General features: G+C 34.6%; 1 protein-coding gene across 1 annotated transcript in view; it reads right to left on the bottom strand.

The window, feature by feature from the left end:
* The window catches only part of SI (sucrase-isomaltase), a 114,747-nt gene that overhangs the window by 78,706 nt on the left and 17,091 nt on the right, over positions 1–18,950 (bottom strand). Inside the window, exons 13-16 of the mRNA XM_069576813.1 lie at positions 13,633–13,717; positions 6,926–7,043; positions 4,007–4,178; positions 585–701 (exon numbers count right to left, since the gene is read on the bottom strand). Coding sequence (XP_069432914.1) covers positions 585–701; positions 4,007–4,178; positions 6,926–7,043; positions 13,633–13,717 — 492 coding nt within the window. The remainder of the gene's footprint in view (positions 1–584; positions 702–4,006; positions 4,179–6,925; positions 7,044–13,632; positions 13,718–18,950) is intronic.

Raw genomic sequence — 18,950 nt, 5'->3', positions numbered from 1 at the left:
ACTTAATACTTTCACCTAATTTTCTCATTCCCTCTAAGAAATATGCCTATGAGAGCCCATAGCTCAGGGTTTGTAGATTAACCTCCCACCAGTTCAGATGCATGTTTACAAAGTGTTAGTTTTAAATTTTTCCCCACCTGTCATTACAATTTTACTTACTAAAGAAAAATTATGGACCCAAACTACTTTGCAAGTGTCTTTAATTTCTTGTATATCTTTAATAAAAGAAAAATTATAAATCCTTAAGAATATATTCTATTTTTATGAAAGAAAAGTTACCTGGAACTTATTATTAGAATGTAAGAAATCAGACTCAAAAAGCTTTGTCATTAACTTAAGATATTGTAATTTTACACATGTGTATATGTGTTAGGCTTAAAATATTTCTGCAATACTGTCATGATTTCCTTATTTGATCATATTTTTATATACAAAATACAGACCTTGTGAAGAATAGTTCCAACTCTTCTTTGCGAATTATACCACAAACTTTCAGACCAGATCTCTACATATATACATTTAAGTACATTGCTAAAAATAGGATTATGTTTTATTTTGAAACCTGGAGAACAAGAGGCATTCACCTCATATCCATCAGCGTTATGGTTTCTGGCATATGGATAAAAAGCTCCAAGTTGCATCCACCTTCTGCAAAGCTCTTCTGTGGTCTCAGCCACAAACCCACAGATATCTGCTCCAACCTAAATAACATATATATCTATTATTTATATTGTAAAGATTCTCAGATTGCCCAGGGCATCACATTTATGCAACTGATTAATCTGTACCAACTTAGTCTTTGTTTTACTGTCTTTTTACTACTCCTCCTTGGTCTAGTTGATTTTGGATTTTTGCCACACACTTGCTTGCCTCTAATTCAATGTATAAAGCCGAAACTGAGTTATTAAAATGTGTGGCTTCTTAATCCAAAACTCACCATCTGTGATTTGACTTTCCCTATTTATATTGCTGTAGGAGTAAAAGAGTAAAAATATTGCCAGATGTATGATCACATATAATTGTACTTTTTGTCCCTCAAGAACTCTTCAGAAGAAAATGACTATACTTAATTTACTATTAGTATTTAATGTTTACAAGTATTTCTGTGTTTTTGTAAGTGGTTTATATGTATCTATAAACAATATATAATACTATTTTGCATTCTTATTACCTTTACATAAGTGACATGTATGTGTTACACTGCATTTCCCTTTTATTCTCAAAGAATTATTTTTGTGAGATTCAATTAGGTTAATATGGCTGCAGTTCTCTATTGTATGGGATCCCATCACTATAAAATATGATTGTATGAAGCGTGTATATAAGCTTCTTTTTGAATATATATGTATATAAGACTACATTCCTGACTAATTGGAAAAGTATATTTTTAAAATCAAAACTAGTTGTATCTTGTCAGGGAACATTTAACAGGAGGATTCCTGCATACTGTTTTCTATTTCTCAAGGATTCTCTGTTCCTTATCAGTTCCTATTCTGAGAATGAGTAGAGCTGCACGCAGTTCTCAGGACTGAGGTCATAAGATGAGACATGCAGTAACTCTTTTCAGTGTCAGGGACCTTGTATGTATTAGACTATCCATATTGTGGCTATTGATAAAATTTCATCCTGGATAACAGCTGAGTAATCATCTTACTAAAGATACATAAGCCTGTATTTCTGCTAATAAAGCACACTTGCTCCATCAGAGCTTGGGTCCCGTGTCTTTTTCTTTCTTTCTCTCTCTCTTTCTCTCTTTCACTTTCTTATTGTTAACTACGGACGCCAAGTTCTGGTCCATTAAAGGACCCCAACAGTAACTATTTATAATAAGTACAGTCACAGTACAGGAATGTTCCCACTTGCTTCATTTTCTTGCTGATTTCTGATATTTTCAGGCTTTTAATTTTTATCTCCTATATATATTAAATGCATTTCACCAAAGTTTTTACTTGCACATCTCTGATTACTAGGAAAGTTGAGAATTTTTTCACACTTTTAAAAATTTCATATGTATTTCTCTTTCTATAGAATTGCTTGATATATCCTTTGCTGACGTTTCTACTGTTTTTACCTTTTATAGATTTATAGTAGGTTCTTTAAATTAAATATTAATCATTTATTACTTATATGAATTGAAAATATAATTTTCCAGTAGTAGGAAACATTTTGTTTTAATTTTTAAACTAGATATTAGATGAACAGAAATTTTCATTTTGTAACCAAATTGTTTCTTTATTAGTTGTGCCTCTGTGCTCTAAGAAATTCAACTTTTAACTTTACATCATAAAGTTACTCACTTATATTTTCTTCTATGATGCTTAAAGTATACTTTTCACACATAGGTTGTGTATTATTTGAGACAGAGAGTCATTTTACTTTATATTTTAAACGGATAATCAATTGTCCATATGAATGGTTGATACTTTATTCACTGAGCTACAGTGATAGTGCTACCATTAAACATTTCTATTAATGTATGGACCCATGTCTTATTTTGAAATATTAACTTATTTGATTATTCAATTAAGTATCATTGCATTATATCACTATTTTAGCTGATAGGACAAAATCCATGTGCTCTTTTCTGTCTTTAAAGTGTATTGTCTTCCACATGAAGTTTAGAATAACTTTATATATTCTTCAAATTCTCTTTATAGCTTAAAATAGAACATCACTGAATTTAGATAACAGTTTTGGGAGAAAGTATATTTCTATGAGACTTCTTATCCACAAACATGGTGTATCTTTAATTTACTGTTACTACAATTTCTCTCAAAAAGTCCCACACTTAGCTTGAATATTTACTCCTGGTTATTGCTTATTAGTTAGTTGCTATACTATACATAACACCTTATCTTGGAATACATTGTAATATTGCTTGTTTTTTCTTTTTTTTTTTTTTGGACAAAACTTGCCATATATTGGTCTATTTTATTCAAGATTTCAGTCACCTTTTTATTTTGACATTTGTTTCTCTAGAGACATTGCTTTCATTGCATTCATCTCTTATTTTCATTACCTATATGTTTAGATTTATTGTTTTTCATTGTTGTAATTCATGTACTTCACTAATTAATGTTTAAAACTTCTTTGTTTATAATCTAAGCATTTAAAGCTAAAAATTTTCTTCTAAATACCAATTTGTCTGATGTCCCAGATTTCTGATATGAAGTACAATTGTTTACATTCAATTTTACGGTTTCTTTCCTTCATTTCCATTCAGTTTATTTTGGTGAATCAATTGGTAATGTGTTTACTTTACTTTCCAAATTCAAGATGATGTGTGTGTGTGTGTGTGTGTGTGTGTGTGTGTGTGTGTGTGTGTGTGTGTGGTAGCTTTTTTGTTTTGGTTTGGTTTGTTTCTGGTTTTCATTTTGTTCGATACATATGAGAGAATAAATGAATCACTATAATTTTATAAATATTTCATATTTATTTTGTTATGTAATGATACTTCTTACTGTTGAAAATCAACACTGCATAGTACTTTTTTTTTTTGCATGATTTAGAGACTTACCTGGTTTCTTATATTTGGAATAGCCTATATAATTTTCTCTGCTTAAAAAATCTGAAACATTTCTGTCATCTTTTCTCTTTTAAATAGAAGAAACAACTTTATTAATTTTTTAACTTAAAATGAAAATCTAGAGAATTTTGAATATATCTAGACTTTTGATATTGACTTTTTTACAATGCCAATTTGGATTTTTCCCTATGATTTTCTCTGGTGCTTTTGTATTTATTATATAAGATTTTTCTGTCCTTTGTTTATATTGACTTTTGTTTTAGGAATTAGTATGATTTGACTGAATTTTGTTCATTCTCTCTTTACACTCTAATGTTATAAACACCATCCACAATCTTATTTTTCTCATAAATTCTCTAGTAATAGAAATTGAAATTTTCTGTCATATACCTTCAATCATTTAACTGAAAATCATTAAGATGACAATATTACAACATTTGTAATTGCAGTGTTTATAAACAGTATTGTAAAACTACTTACCAAAGGTATTCCAAACAAACCAAACTCCAGCATTCCTGTAATAGACCATTCCATTTGTTCCCAAGAAGCAGTATTGTCTCCTAACCAATGTGCAGAATGGCTTCCAGATCCAGCAAAAGTTGATCGGGTGAGAATAAAGCTTCTTTTATTAGGAAGAACTTTTTCTATAGCTCTAAAAACAAAATCAAATTAATAAAAAACATTTATTTTAAAATAATATTGATATGATAAATTCTAAAATCTTAAATTCAAGGCATATATTAGTTTTAGGAACCAAGCTATAATAGTTACAACTATTTAATCAATATTTTATATTAATTTTGTATATACATATTAATATGTACTTAGTAAAATACATTCAGATCAAACATAGAAAAACAAATTCTAAAAATGATTTAGACTTTGAATAATTTTATTTACCAAATTAAACATGGGTTTTCTGTACCCAGAAAACAAATCAATATTTGTTTTTGAAATATGTGATTTAAATACAGTGAAAAATCTCTTTATAATATAAAATACAGTAGTCCAAACTTGAACCCCAAACACATTTTTTGTGATTCAGTGATGCTCAGTTCAGTTCATTCAGTCACTCAGTCATGTCCAACTCTTTGTGACCCAGTGAATCGCAGCACACCAGGCCTCCCTGTCCATCACCAACTCCCAGAGTTTACTCAAACTCATGTCCATTGATTTGGTGATGCCATCCAGTCATCTCACTCCATCATCCCCTTCTCCTCCTGCCCTCAATCCCTCCCAGCATCAGAGTCTTTTCCATTGAGTCACCTCTTTGCATGAGGTGGCCAAAGTATTGGAGTTTCAGCTTTAACATCAGTCTTTCCAATGAACACCCAGGACTGATCTCCTCTAGAATGGACTGGTTGGATCCCCTTGCCATTCACAGGACTTTCAAGAGTCTTCTCCAACACCACAGTTCAAAAGCATCAATTCTTCGACACTCAGCTTTCTTCACAGTCCAAATCTCACATCCATACATGACCACAGGAAAAACCGTAGCCTTGATTAGACGGACCTTTGTTGGCAAAGTAATGTCTCCGCTTTTGAATATGCTATCTAGGTTGGTCATAACTTTCCTTCCAAGGAGTAAGCATCTTTTAATTTCATGGCTGCAATCACCATCTGCAGTGATTTTGGCTAATCATACATTGATGTCTATATTTTCAAATATTATCTAGCAATGTTGATGTAAAACTTAAATACTTGAAAAGCATTTTATTTTGTTTTTAGAATTTCATCTCCACAATACTAGCATTATTCATCTCACCACTATTAGTACCTGAATATTGTTGACAAATTTTTTTCATAATTGGAAAATAATCAGAAAAAAGGTAATAAAAATTTAAGTTTGTAGATTACCTTAATAAAAATATAATAGTATTCTGAGCTGCTTTTTTAAAAATTACCTTTATATGAACTATAATGTTCTTTCTTTCCAGAATTTATTTACTTATACTCTATGATATATAGATTGAAGTGAAGTAAACACTATGAAGATAGCATATACAATTTTGATATCCTAGTATGCTTTAGGACCAAATATGCTTTAGAATTAAAACTTGATCACAGTTGCTTAATTATTAGAAAAATTAAAATTTATTGATCCAGAATTTGTTTTTTTACTTACTATTGCATTATAGGTCCTCATACAATGCTTGAAAAATAGTAGGCAATCAATATATGATTATCTCCTTTATTTGCTTTGTATCATGCTACATTTTTACACACAAGCAAACCCATTTTATTAAAGATGCTACGTACAAAACCACATTTTAAATGAAACACTCTTTAAGTGAAGAGGAACTAAAAAGCCTCTTGATGAAAGTGAAAGAGGAGAGTGAAAAAGCTGGCTTAAAGCTCAACATTCAGAAAACGAAGATCATGGCATCCGGTCCCATCACTTCATGGGAAATAGATGGGGAGACAGTGGAAACAGTGTCAGACTTTTTTTTTGGGGGGGGGCTCCAAAATCACTGCAGATGGTGATTGCAGCCATGAAATTAAAAGACGCTTACTCCTTGGAAGGAAAGTTGTGACCAACCTAGATAGCATATTCAAAAGCGGAGACATTACTTTGCCAACAAAGGTCCGTCTAGTCAAGGCTATGGTTTTTCCAGTGGTCATGTATGGATGTGAGAGTTGGACTGTGAAGAAAGCTGAGCATCAAAGAATAGATGCTTTTGAACTGTGGTGTTGGAGAAGACTCTTGAGAGTCCCTTGGACTGCAAGGAGGTCCAACCAGTCCATTCTAAAGGAGATCAATCCTGGGTGTTCTTTGAAGAATGATGCTAAAGCTGAAACTCCAGTACTTTGACCACCTCATGTGAAGAGTTGACTCATTGGAAAAGACTATGATGCTGGGAGGGATTGAAGGCAGGACGAAAAGGGGACGACAGAGGATGAGATGGCTGGATGGCATCACTGACTCGATGGACATGAATTTGAGTGAACTCCGGGGGTTGGTGATGGACAGGGAGGCCTGGCATGCTGTGATCCATGGGGTCGCAAAAGTTGGATATGACTGAGCGACTAAACTGAACTGAACTTAAAAAAAAAATAGTGATTTGTTCAAATAGCACCATTGTCTTAGGCCAGTTATGAGATTCATGTTTAGAACACATGTTCAGTGACACCAAGCTGAATCAAAATTTAGAAGAATAATTTCAGTCAATGAATTAAAGTATCGCAGTTAAGTACATATATCATTTAGTTCTTGATAATTAAGTTTTAAATATGTGAATATTTAATAAAAGAGGTGATGCTTATATGTCCTGATTTTTCACAATGAAAATATTATCTTTCTTTGCTTTCCTACAGTTGTTATTATCCACTCTATGTAAATTACCAAATATATTTCTAGACAATAAATTTAGAGAGTTGTCTGAGTGAAATTGTACTTACTTCTCTGTGGCTATAGACATACTATATCCATAGAGGCTGTGTACATCATACTGTTTTCCCCAGTACTGCATGGCATCCATGCAAATTGTTTTGGAATACATGAGTTTGTCAAGAATATCTTAGAAAGAAATATAAGAAATAATTAGGTAAGAAATATTTTGCCATTTTAAGTTTCATAATTCTTAAGTGATGTGCTATGTAATTCTATATATAATTAGAAAATAATTAAAGATATCACTTTATGCTTAATTCCAATTGGGTCTCTACCCTTTATTTGCATTAACTGACCATTACATTTGCACTTAAAGTAATACATATTATGTTTCTTAGCTTCAGTAATAAATAAATTCATGGAAAAAATAGAGTTTATGTATATAGAAATATATACATTTGTATTGTAAATCATATAATTATATTCCAATTTGAAAACTGAATATTTTTTTAAAATATAACCTAATTCCACACATGTAGATTTGTTACACAACAGCAAACCATTTAAATCTCTGCTTTTTAGTTTTTATTGTCTTTTAATTTGCACACTTATGTGGCATTGTAATAATTATTATTATCTTTCTTCAGATATCCTTACCACAATCTATTTCCCTAAGAGCACTTATTTGTCTTTACGTTAAATTTTTAACCAGTTTTAATGGTGAAAAAGTTCTTTTTAAAATAGGTGAAAAGCTATTCACATTTGTTATTGCTGTAGTTTAGTCACTAAGTCATGTCCAACTCTTTTGAGACTCCACGGAGTGTAGTCTACCAGGATTCTCTGTTCACTGGAATTGCTATTTCCTTCTCCAGGGGATCTTTCCAATGCAGTGATTGAATCTATGCCTCCAGTATTTACAGGTGGATGATTTACCATCAACTCCCAAGGGAAGCCCAACTATTCATATTAGCTACATGGTGGAGAGGTCTGACAGAATGTGGTCCACTGGAGAAGGGAATGGCAAGCCACTTCAGTATTCTTTCCTTGAGAACCCCATGAACAGTATGAAAAGGCAAAATGAAAGGATACTGAAAGAGGAACTCCCCAGGTCAGTAGGTGCCCAATATGCTACTGGAGATCACTGGAGAAATAACTCCAGAAAGAATGAAGGGATGGAGCCAAAGCAAAAACAATACCCAGCTGTGGATGGGACTAATGATAGAAGCAAGGTCCGATGCTATAATGAGCAATATTGCATAGGAACCTGGAATGTCAGGTCCATGAATCAAGGCAAATTGGAAGTGGTCAAACAAGAGATGGCAAGAGTGAACGTCAACATTCTAGGAATCAGTGATCTAAAATGGACTGGAATGGGTGAATTTAACTCAGATGACCATTATATCTACTACTGTGGGCAGGAATCTCTCAGAAGAAATAGAGTAGCCATCATGGTCAAAAAAAGAGTCCGAAATGCAGATGCAATCTCATTGGATGCAATCTCAAAAACGACAGAATGATCTTTGTTCATCTCCAAGGCAAACCACTCAGTATCAGGGTAATCCAAGTCTATGCCCCAACCAATAACGCTGAAGAAGCTGAACGGTTCTATGAAGACCTCCAAGACCTTTTAGAACTAACACGCCAAAAGATGTCCTTTTCATTATAGGGGACTGGAATGCAAAAGTAGGAAGTCAAGAAACACCTGGAGTAACAGGCAAAATTGGCCTTGGAATGTGGAATGAAGCAGGGCAAAGGCTAATAGAGTTTTGCCAAGAAAATGCACTGGTCATAGCAAACACCCTCTTCCAACAACACACGAGAAGACTCTACACATGGACATCACCAGATGGTCAACACCGAAATCAGATTGATTCTATTCTTTGCAGCCAAAGATGGAGAAGCTCTATACAGTCAACAAAAACAAGACCAGGAGCTGACTGTAGCTCAGATCATGAACCCCTTATTACCAAATTCAGACTTAAATTGAAGAAAGTAGGGAAAACTGCTAGACCATTCAGGTATGACCTAAATCAAATCCCTTATGATTATACAGTGGAAGTGAAAAATAGATTTAAGGGACTAGATCTGATAAATAGAGTGCTTGATGAACTATGGAATGAGGTGTGTGACATTGTACAGGAGACAAGGATAAAGACCATCCCCATAGAAAAGAAATGCAAAAAAGCAAAATGGCTGTCTGGGGAGGACTTACAAATAGCTGCGAAAAGAAGAGGGGAAAAAAAAGGAGAAAAAGAAAGATATAAGCATCTGAATGCAGAGTTCCAAAGAATAGCAAGGAGAGATAAGAAAGCCTTCTTCAGGGGTCAATGCAAAGAAATAGAGGAAAACAACAGAATGGGAAAGACTAGAGATCTCTTTAAGAAAGTTAGAGATACCAAGGGAACATTTCATGCAAAGATGGGCTCGATAAAGGACAGAAATGGTATGGACATAACAGAAGCAGAAGATGATAAGAAGAGGTGGCAAGAATACAAGGAAGAACTGTACAAAAAAGATTTTCACAACCTGGATAATCACCATGGTGTGATCACTCATCTAGAGCCAGACATCCTGGAATGTGAAGTCAAATGGGCCTTAGAAAGCATCACTACGAACAAAGCTAGTGGAGGTGATGGAATTCCAGTGGAGCTATTTCAAAACCTGAAAGGTGATGCTGTGAAAGTGCTGCACTCAATATGCCAGCAAATTTGGAAAACTCAGCAGTGGCCACAGGACTGGAAAAGGTAAGTTTTCATTCCAATTCCAAAGAAAGACAATGCCAAAGAGTGCTCAAACTACCACACAGTTGCACTCATCTCACATGCTAGTAAAGTAATGCTCAAAGTTCTCCAAGCCAGGCTTCAGCAATACATGAACCGTGAACTTCCAGATGTTCAAGCTGGTTTTAGAAAAGGCAGAGGAACCAGAGATCAAATTGCCAACATCTGCTGGATCATCGAAAAAGCAAGAGAGTTCCAGAAAAACATCTATTTCTGCTTTATTGATTATGCCAAAGCCTTTGACTGTGTGGATCATAATAAACTATGGAAAATTCTGAAAGAGATGGGAATACCAGACCACCTGACCTGCCTCTCGAGAAACCTGTATGCAAGTTAGGAAGCAACAGTTAGAACTGGACATGGAACAACAGACTGGTTCCAAATAGGAAAAGGAGAACATCAAGGCTGTATATTGTCACCCTGCTTTTAACTTATATGCAGAGTACATCATGAGAAACGCTGGGCTGGAAGAAACACAAGCTGGAATCAAGATTGCTAGGAGAAATATCAATAACCTCAGATATGCAGATGACACCACTTTTATTGCAGAAAGTGAAGGGGAACTAAAAAGCCTCTTGATGAAAGTGAAAGAGGAGATTGAGAAATTTGGCTTAAAGCTCAACATTCAGAAAATGAAGATCATGGCATCCGGTCCCATCACTTCATGGCAAATAGATGGGGAAACAGTAGAAACAGTGTCAGACTTTATTTTGGGGGGCTCCAAAATCACTGCAGATGGTGACTGCAGCAATGGAATTAAAGACACTTACTCCTTGGAAGAAAAGTTATGACCAACCTAGATAGCATATTCAAAAGCAGAGATATTACTGTGCTGACTAAGGTCCGTCTAGTCAAGGCTATGGTTTTTCCAGTAGTCTAGTATGGATGTGAGAGTTGGACTGTGAAGAAGGCTGAGCACCAAAGAATTGATGCTTTTGAACTATGGTGTTGGAAAAGACTCTTGAGAGTCCCTTGGACTGCAAGGAGATCCAACCAGTCCATTCTGAAGGAGATCAGCCCTGGGTGTTCTTTGGAAGGAATGATGCTAAAGCTGAAACTCCAGTACTTTGGCCACCTCATGCAAAGAGTTGTCTCATTGGAAAAGACTCTGATGCTGGGAGGGATTGGGGGCAGGAGGAGAAGGGGACGACAGAGGATGAGATGTCTGGATGGCATCACTGACTCAATGGACATGAGTCTGAGTTAACTTCGGGAGTTGTTGATGAACAGGGAGGCCTGTCGTGCTGCGATTCATGGGGTCTCAAAGAGTGGGACATGACTGAGCGACTGAACTGAACTGAATGATGGCAAAAGAGAAAAGGAAAGACATACCGATTTGAAGGTAGTGTTCTAAAGAATAGCAAGGAGAAATAAGAAAGCCTTCTTCAGTGATCAATGCAAAGAAATAGAGGAAAACATTGGAATGGGAAAAACTAGAGATCTCTTCAAGAAAATTAGAGATACTAAGGGAATGTTTCATGCAAAGATGGGCAAAACAAAGGACAGAAATGGTATGGACCAGCAGAAGCAGAAGATATTAGGAAGAGGTGGCAAGAATATACAACAGAACTATACAAAAAAGATCTTCACAACCCAGATAATCATGATCACTCTCCTAGAATGCAAAGTCAAGTGGATGTTAGGAAGCATCACTATGAACAAAGCTACTGGAGGTGATGGAATTTCAGTTGCTGCTGCTGCTGCTAAGTCGCTTCAGTCGTGTCCGACTCTGTCCGACCCCATGGACGGCAGCCCACCAGGCTCCCCCGTCCCTGGGATTCTCCAGGCAAGAACACTGGAATGGGTTGCCATTTCCTTCTCTAATGCGTGAAAGTGAAAAGTGAAAGGGAATTTGCTCAGTCGTGTCCGACTCTTAGCACCCCCATGGACTGCAGCCCACTGGCTCTGCCATCCATAGGATTTTTCAGGCAAGAGTACTGGAGTGGGGTGCCATTGCCTTCTCCGAATTCCAGTTGAGCTATTCCAAGTCCTAAAACATGATGCTGTGAAAGTGCTACACTCAATATGCCAGCAAATTTGGGAAACTCAACAGTGGCCACAAGACTGGAAAAGGTCAGTTTTCATTCCTATCCCAAAGAAAGGCAATGCCAAAGAATGCTCAAACTACTGAACTATTGCACTCATCTCAGACAGTAGTAAAATAATACTCAAAATTCTCCAAACAAGGCTTCAACAGTATGTGAAATATGAACTTCCAGATGTTCAAGCTGGATTTAGAAAAGGCAGGGGAATCAGAGATCAAACTGTCAACATCTTCTGGAACATTGCAAAAGCAAGAGAGTTCCAGAAAAATATCTATTTCTGCTTTATTGACTATGCCAAAGCCTTTGATGTGTGGATCACAAAAAACTGTGGAAAATTTTTCAAGAGATGGGAATACCAGACCACCTGACCTGCCTCCTGAGAAATCTGTATGCAGGTCAGGAAGCAACAGTTAGAACTGGACATGGAACAACAGACTGGTTCCAAATAGGAAAAGAAGTAGATCAAGGCTGTATATTGTCACCCTACATATTTAACTTATATGCAGAGTACATCATGAGAAATGCTGGACTGGAATAAACACAAGCTGGAATCAAGATTGCTGGGAGAAATATCAATAAATTCACATATACAGATGACATCACCCTCATGGCAGAAAGCGAGGAAGAACTAAAGATGAAGGTGAACTAAAGATGAAAGAACTCTTGAGAAAAGTGAAAGACGAGAGTGAAAAAGTTGGCTTAAAACGCAATATTCAAAAAACTAAAATCATGGCATCTGGTCCCATTAAAGTGAAAGTGAAAGTGAAGTCACTCTGTCGTATCTGTCTCTTTGCGACCCCATGGACTTTAGCCCACCAGGCTCCACCATCCGTGGGATTCTCCAGGCAAGAATACTGGAATGGGTTGCCCTTTCCTTCTCTAAGGGATTTTCCCAGCCCAGGGATTGAATCCAGGTCTACCACATTGCAGGCAGACACTTTAACCTCTGAGCCACCAGGGAAGATCATAACATCTGGTCCCATTACCTAATGACAAATAGATGGGGAAACAGTTAAAACAGTGACAGACTTTATTTTGGGGGGCTCCAAAATGACTGCAGATGGTGACTCCAGCCATGAAATTAAAAGACACTTACTCCTTGGAAGAAAAGTTATGACTAACTGAGACAGCTTATTAAAATGCAGAGACATTACTTTGCCAACAAAGGTGTGTCTAGTCAAAGCTATGGTTTTTCCAGTAGTCATACATGGGTGTGAGAGTTGGACTATAAAGAAAGCTACATGCCAAAGAATTGATGCTTTTGAGCTGTGGTGTTGGAGAAGACTCTTGAGAGTCCCTTGGACTGCAAGGAGATCCAAACTGTCCATCCTAAAGGAAATTAGTCCTGAATATTCATTGGAAGGACTGATGTTGAAGCTGAAACTCCAATAGTTTGGCCACCTGATGCAAAGAACTGACTCATTTGAAAAGACCCATATGCTTCAATGGAAAAGATTGAAGGCAGGAGGAGAAGGACAATAGAAGATGAACAGATGGTTCGATGGCATGACTGGCTCAGTGGATATGAGTTTGAGTAAACTCAGGGAGTTGGTGATGGACAGGTAGGCCTGGTGTGCTGTAATCCATGCGATTGCAAAGAGTAGGACGCGACTGAGTGACTGACTGAACTGCATAAAGACACAGAATCACAGCATAGCGTTCAAGGAAAAAACTGTTATCACTTAAATTATGACTTCAAACAAATTTTGTGTCTTTCACTTATCATTTAATCATAAGCAATTCATCTGTGGTAAAGACAAAATATTCTGCACCAAAATTTAAAAATGTGCTCCTTTACTTAGGCATAAATATTTTGGACAAAAATAAACACCAGTTATTTCAGGGTCTCAAAATTATATCAACATCTGTAATTTAGAAAGATATGCTTGAATTTACCAGTAAATAAATATAGTTTTTCTCACTTAACTGTAGAAAATAAATGAAATTTACCAGGAGTAAAAGGTGGGTAATTCAGGTTGTTCGCACTGCATCCTTTCTTTGAACCTTGAACAAAGCTGGAAACTTCATTCATGTCCTAAATGGATTTAAGATATAAAACAACAGATTTTAAATAGTTGTAAATCATATTTGCATAAGGTCTATTTATTTGTAAATATTTTATCAAGCACGACCATGACATTCTTCTCCCAGAAGACAAATATAACCTACCAACCTACAAACAAGCTTGTTTAACTATTCTCATTACTTGATTCTACTTCTAGTATGAACAAGTTATTATAGTGAGAAAAAAATATTGCTTGTGTTTGAATAAATGTATATACTAGATAACATCAGTATCTTGATGGAATTAAAGGATTATATACAACCAAAATATATTTGATTTACCTTGTTTAAAATACATATAAAGCATTAATCATATTAGAGTAAATGTATTAAGCAACTGTCTTTTAAAATAAATGTTCTGCCTATGTTTTCCTAAGAGTTTTATAGTTTCTGGTCTTACGTTTATGTCTTTAATCCATTTTTTGCATTTATGTTTGTGTATGGTGTTAGAATGGGCTTCCCTCATAGCTCAGTTGGTAAAAAACGGAGGAGACCTGGGTTCAATTCCTGGGTCAGGAAGATCCCCCGGAGAAGGGAATGGCAACCCACTTCAGTAGTCTTGCCTGGAAAACCCCATGGACAGAGGAGCCTGATGGGCTACAGTCCATGGGGTTGCAAAGAGTCAGACACTACTGAGTGACTAACACAACTCCTTCATTTTCATGAGAGAGTGAGAATACAAAAAAGGTGAATAGCATTTTAGCATTCTAATAAAAATGGCTGTGACCTTATTGAATCCCTGGAAGAGTTTCAGGGAACCCTAGGGCTGCTGGACCACATTATAAGAACCAGTGATCTAGATACCTTTTGGAGTCAGAGCTGTGGGGTATTGTGTCTATGGATTTTCTTGCTTTGTAAACTGAGGCCTCAATATTTTCTTCCTACTTACTGGTTTTATGTCCACAAACAGTTGAGTAAAATCTTTGGACTAAAAAAGATAATTCATATAAAATCATTTATAACATGCTCAAGAAATGTGTGTCTTTCTCCTTCTCTGTTAATATACCAAACTTCTATATATTTTTGAGTCTTATTTCCCTCATCTCTACAATATTTTGTTTCTGCTTTCACAAAGGTATCAAACTCAGTCAATTCCTTTGTTAATCTGGTTTTCCTGAGAGGAAGCATATTCTCTTCATTACTCTTCCCTTCTTCAATCTACATGATGTTCAGATGGAATTAATGTAAGAAATTAAGGCCATTCAGGGAGAAGATATAATTTCTCATTTTGATACACATTTTTGTTTTCTTAAGAGCCACAAAGAAAAACAAGTAGTTATTCTAAAGTATACATTGTTTTTTTTTTTTACTGAAATTTACCTAATATATTCAATTTTGCTGTCATATGTCCAGTAAAATTAATACAAAGAGATACTATAGTTGAACAGGCAATAATTTTAGATAAACATAAATATTTTTTTCTTCTTGATTGCAGAAATTGAATTAAATTTAAACATAGCATCAAGTACTGAAATTCATAAATGGAACTGAGTTGTATTATTTTAAATTTTAAGTCTTTTTCTAAAATATTTTACTAACTCTTGTATATAATATCACTGAAGAAATGCAAGAGCAAACATTTAACTCTGATTTTAATGTTATTGTACTTGAACCGCATATTTGCAAACTTGCAAAAAAATTGCAGCATTCACTCAAAATATACTTTATCTTATTCAATTTAAGAGTAAATAAAATAATTTAATAAATATAATAGCAAAATAACTTAAAATGATTTTAACTACATTCTACAATAAATGGATAGCATTTGATATTTTCTTATTTTTAATTAAAATATCTTATCTGTTTGGAAAGATTATATTATTAATAAGCTAAACTTACTACTCATAATTTGAAGGAATTGATTTGTATTTCTTTTAATGTATTTTGTATTTTTGTTCTTTCAGAATTCTGAAAATACTTTTCTCTAGCATACTCAAATCATTTAAGTGATGTTACATTTATATAATGTCATGTAAAAAGTGAATTTGATTAGCATTTCAACTTAGAGTCAGATTGAAAATTTTGTAAGTTTTGAGGCTGAGAACTCAATGAATTGATAGTAAGATGTATTCCTACAGATTTTCAGGTATCATTAAAATCATCTCAAGCCTAATAATGACTATTTGTAGAAATTGGCAATGGCATTTTTATGGGTACTTTATCAAGTCCATTGAAAATTTTATAATAATCTGGTGACATTACTTAACTTCACGTTTAAACTAAATCTAAATGAAGTGAAGTGAAATTGCTCAGTCATGTCTGATTCTTTGCGACCCTATGGACTTTAGCCTATCAGGCTTCCCCATTATGGGATTTTCCAGGCAAGAGTACCAGAGTGGGTTGCCATTTCCTTCTCCAAAAATCTAAATGAAAATGCCTTTATTTTCAAAGAAATTTAAATAATCGACTTTTTCTAAGAATCTTATGAAATGTTGAGAGAATGTATCCAATTAAGCCTTCAGTTATTTGGGATACATTGAACATGTTTGGATATATTTTCTTGATGAATTTTAAGCTTCCCAACACTATATATTAAATTATTAGACTTCTTTATGGGAAAACTCAGTTGTTCAGATTTTAAAGAATAAAACCATAAAAACAATGTGATTATGAAAATATGCCTATTTTTTCAGAAAAAAATGGAAATGTTCTTTGAATTTTAAAAATATTGACTGATACTTTTATTTTAAAATCAGTTTTAGTCTTAATTGTACCAAATGCAGTTGGCTCTTATTTCTAAAAATATTAAGATATTATCTTAAGAATGATACAGAAAAGATAATTCAACTGTAATGTATTCTTATATGCAAGAAAAATCTATTTTTCTACTTCAATTAAGTTCATAACATTTTCTGAAGTGATTTTAATACTTAAAATTAAAAAGCATTAGCATTGAATCAAAATTAAAAATCTATCAAATTATAAAATTATACAAATATTTTAAAATTTGACATGACAATAATTTTTCATTAGTTAAATAATACTCCTTTACTATATATTCATTGTCAGAAAAAATAATTTGAATAAAATGAAAAAAGTAGAGAAACAACTAGCACTAGAATTTGGCAGTTATTTAGGTAAAAGCTAGAAACAGAATATCCACATAAACCAAATGTATGGTTGTGCTAAGAGTAAAGAACCTGCCTGTCAATGCAGGAGACTTAAGAAATCTGGGTTTGATCTCTGGGGTGGGAGGAACCCTGGAGGAGAGTTTGGCAACCCACTCCATTAGTCTTGCCTGGAGAAGTCCATGGACAGAGGAGCTTGGAAGAGTACAGTCCATAGGGTTGCAAAGAGTTAGACAAGACTGAAGCAACTCAGCATACACACAGAGTAAATATGAATTTGGTGATATTTAATGAGCTTTGACATCATACTAGTTATCATGTTGTGTGTGTGTGTGTGTTTTTAATTAGTCAAAATGCTTCTGTGTCAGTTTCATAATTATTCTGACTTGCTCAGATGCTCTTCAGCCCATCCTTTCCTCTCTTTGGATATGAATCAAGTATTTCAGTCTTCAATAGACTTGGGAACTGGAGTATTTTCTCTTTATAGCATAGTCAAATTATCTTGCATTATGGCTAAATGTCATTTATACTTGTAACTCTGATGCAATGGACTCAAATTATTTCATATGCAATAAAAAGAAAGAAAGGAAGGAAGGAAGAAAGGAAGGAAGGGAGAGAGGGAGGGGAAAAAAGGAAACAAAGAAAGGGAAGAAGGCAAGAAGGCACTTCTAATTTAAATAAAGCAATTGAAATTGGAGCTAGAATTGAAAACAAAACTCAAGAGAAGATTGCTTTGTTTTTTTTTGTTTGTTTGTTTGTTTGTTTTTTCTTTTGGTCATTTCTACCAGAACTGAGTGTTGTTGATTCTATCAAGAATTGTTGCTAAAAAAGGAAATAAAGAAATGAGGTAGGATTGATGATGACAAGTATGGTCAATGATTCCCTACCCGGCTTTTTTCTTCATCATAAGGAAGACTTAAGTAGAATAAAGTGAAATATCATTAGCATAAGAGATTTAAAAATATAGGAGGCAAACTGCACAGAAGAGAAAGAAAAATCCACATGGGAGGACTGATGCTGACTGGAGTAAGAGCCACTTCATCAACTGAAAATAAAGAAAAAGAGGAGGGATGCTGGCTTTTGATGGGTTGGGGTGGGAAGCGGAAACAGTTCATGTCATAGTCTTCCATTATCTCTATAAAGGAGAGAGAGAGATCCTCTCTATAGATAAGAGCTGTTAGTAAAATGGAGTATTCACTGAGGATAAATGGAAATTTAACTGGTAAAAAGACAAAAGAGAGGACTGCTAGATGACAGTATGTCTTATGAGTTTTTGGGTGAAACTATAGTTATCTCACCAATAACTGTTTGTGTGGAGCATCTGATAATTTGAAATTTTATTAAAAAGACAGAAAGTAAATCATGAAAATAAAATCCCAGCAGCTAGATATCATCATTGCAGTCTCACTAATTTTCTGTCAAATAACTAAATGCCTTTCCATCTTCATTTGGTTATCATGATAAGAATTCTGAAGGTTATGCTAATCTTTTAGTCAACTCCATGTTTTCATGATGGTGAAAAATAAACACCTGTAATTGATTGGGTAAATAAATGATTAGATGAATAATTTAATAATGACTGAATTAATAGTGAAAATTTCAGGAAAGTGGAGATGCTGTGACCTCAAACGTAAAATAATTTAGCTATCCCCAGATATTCATTATTTTTCCTTCCAAAATTTTGTACAGCTGTAATAACTTTGTAAAACATGGCTGATGTTCTGTGTCCAAACTTATCAGATTTTTTTTTCCTGAAATACAGAGTTCTCAGATTACCAAGTAATTTCATTCCCCATATGTTATAGTTTTATAGTCTGCCAGGCTCCTCTGTCCATTCAGGCAAGAACACTGGAGTAGGCTGCCATTTCCTTCTCCAGGGAATCTTCCCAACCCAGGAATCAGAACTGTGTCTCCTGCATTGCAGGCAGTTTCTTTACCACTGAGCCACCATGGAAGCCAAGTATCTTAAACAAAAGACACTAAATCATTGACTATAATCACTATTTTAAATCATAAGCCTACCAACAGGCATCAATAGCTATAGATGTAAAAATTTTATCCAAAGCAACTTTTAAACATTAGTGTTTTCCTTTAATAACTTTACCAGTAAACATACAATTTTGTCTGTTTATTGTT

This window comes from Ovis canadensis, chromosome 1 (assembly GCF_042477335.2).
Source record: "Ovis canadensis isolate MfBH-ARS-UI-01 breed Bighorn chromosome 1, ARS-UI_OviCan_v2, whole genome shotgun sequence".
Classification (NCBI taxonomy): Eukaryota; Metazoa; Chordata; class Mammalia; order Artiodactyla; family Bovidae; genus Ovis; species Ovis canadensis.
The sequence above is the reverse complement of the archived record's forward strand: the minus strand, read 5'-3'. Positions and strand labels throughout refer to the sequence as shown.